General features: G+C 27.8%; 1 protein-coding gene across 2 annotated transcripts in view; it reads right to left on the reverse strand.

Annotated features, from left to right (window-relative positions):
• Positions 1 to 558: 558 nt before the first annotated feature.
• The window catches only part of LOC100163274 (troponin T), a 13,397-nt gene continuing 12,903 nt past the window's right edge, over positions 559 to 1,052 (reverse strand). Inside the window, exons 12-13 of one of the 2 annotated variants that reach the window (XM_008183614.3) lie at positions 953 to 999; positions 559 to 865 (exon numbers count right to left, since the gene is read on the reverse strand). In XM_008183614.3, the coding sequence (XP_008181836.1) occupies positions 767 to 865; positions 953 to 999 (146 nt within the window). In that variant the 3' untranslated portion in view covers positions 559 to 766. Of the gene's footprint in view, positions 866 to 952; positions 1,051 to 1,052 lie in introns of those variants that run through there. The other variant, XM_029487545.1, reaches the window with a different exon arrangement.

Below are 1,052 nucleotides of genomic sequence, written 5' to 3' on the forward strand. Positions count from 1 at the left end.
GGTGTAGCTATTGATTTATCATTATCTGCATGTTCTTCTGAACTATATATAATATTATTATATTATACTTATAATTACAACCGATTGATATAAAATGTATTTCTTCCATTGATAATATATTCATTTTTTTAATGCACTTATTAAATTCCGTATCGCACATAATAAATTTTAGGTACTGAATACGGTAGGTACCTTTATGTATATATACGTTTTATATATACGTTCAACGTATAATATAATATAAGATGGTATAATTATTGTTTATATATATATACAAAGAAATATAATATAATAATATTAAACAAGACGTTTTTAATGTCGGTTATAAATTTAAAAATATCAAACAAACTTCTACTATAGAAGTGAATAAATTTATATAAAACATTTAAAATTAAATTAAATACGACTCGTTTAAATTCACAAGTTTTTTTTTCAATAAATTATATAAAGGACAACAACGGGATTGACAATAATAATAATATGTCCCGTCCGCGCCAAAAATATTGTCGATTGTCGTCTATATAAATAAATACCTATATATTATACTTAAATACTTAATAATCTATCAACTTCATCCTCAAATGTTTATTATTAATCCTTTGTCCTGTACAAACAAACAGTATTTAAATGGTACAATTATTCATTTAATATATTTTTTTTTACATTGAGGCAGAAGTATATAATAAGTTAAATTCATTTCATTCGTGGTTTTTTTTTTTTTTGAAATTGGTCTTTCAGATATTTTTAGATTACGGAATTATCATTATTATTCTTCCTCTTCCTCTTCCTCTTCCTCTTCTTCTTCCTCCTCCTCCTCTTCTTCCTCCTCTTCCTCTTCTTCTTCCTCCTCTTCTTCCTCTTCGACCTGTAAAAACAATCGCAATTGCAAAGGATTAGTAAATAACATTTAAGGACGATAACCAATATCGTGGTGAATATCACGGGCATTTACTTCTTCTTCAGCTTCTTCATCAGAAGGTAGACCGAACGGTTCTTCATCTTCCTCGTTCTTCAATGAGCTCTTCCTCTTCGGGTGTGTCTGGGTCATCCTT

The sequence above is a fragment of the Acyrthosiphon pisum genome, chromosome A1, assembly GCF_005508785.2.
Source record: "Acyrthosiphon pisum isolate AL4f chromosome A1, pea_aphid_22Mar2018_4r6ur, whole genome shotgun sequence".
Classification (NCBI taxonomy): Eukaryota; Metazoa; Arthropoda; class Insecta; order Hemiptera; family Aphididae; genus Acyrthosiphon; species Acyrthosiphon pisum.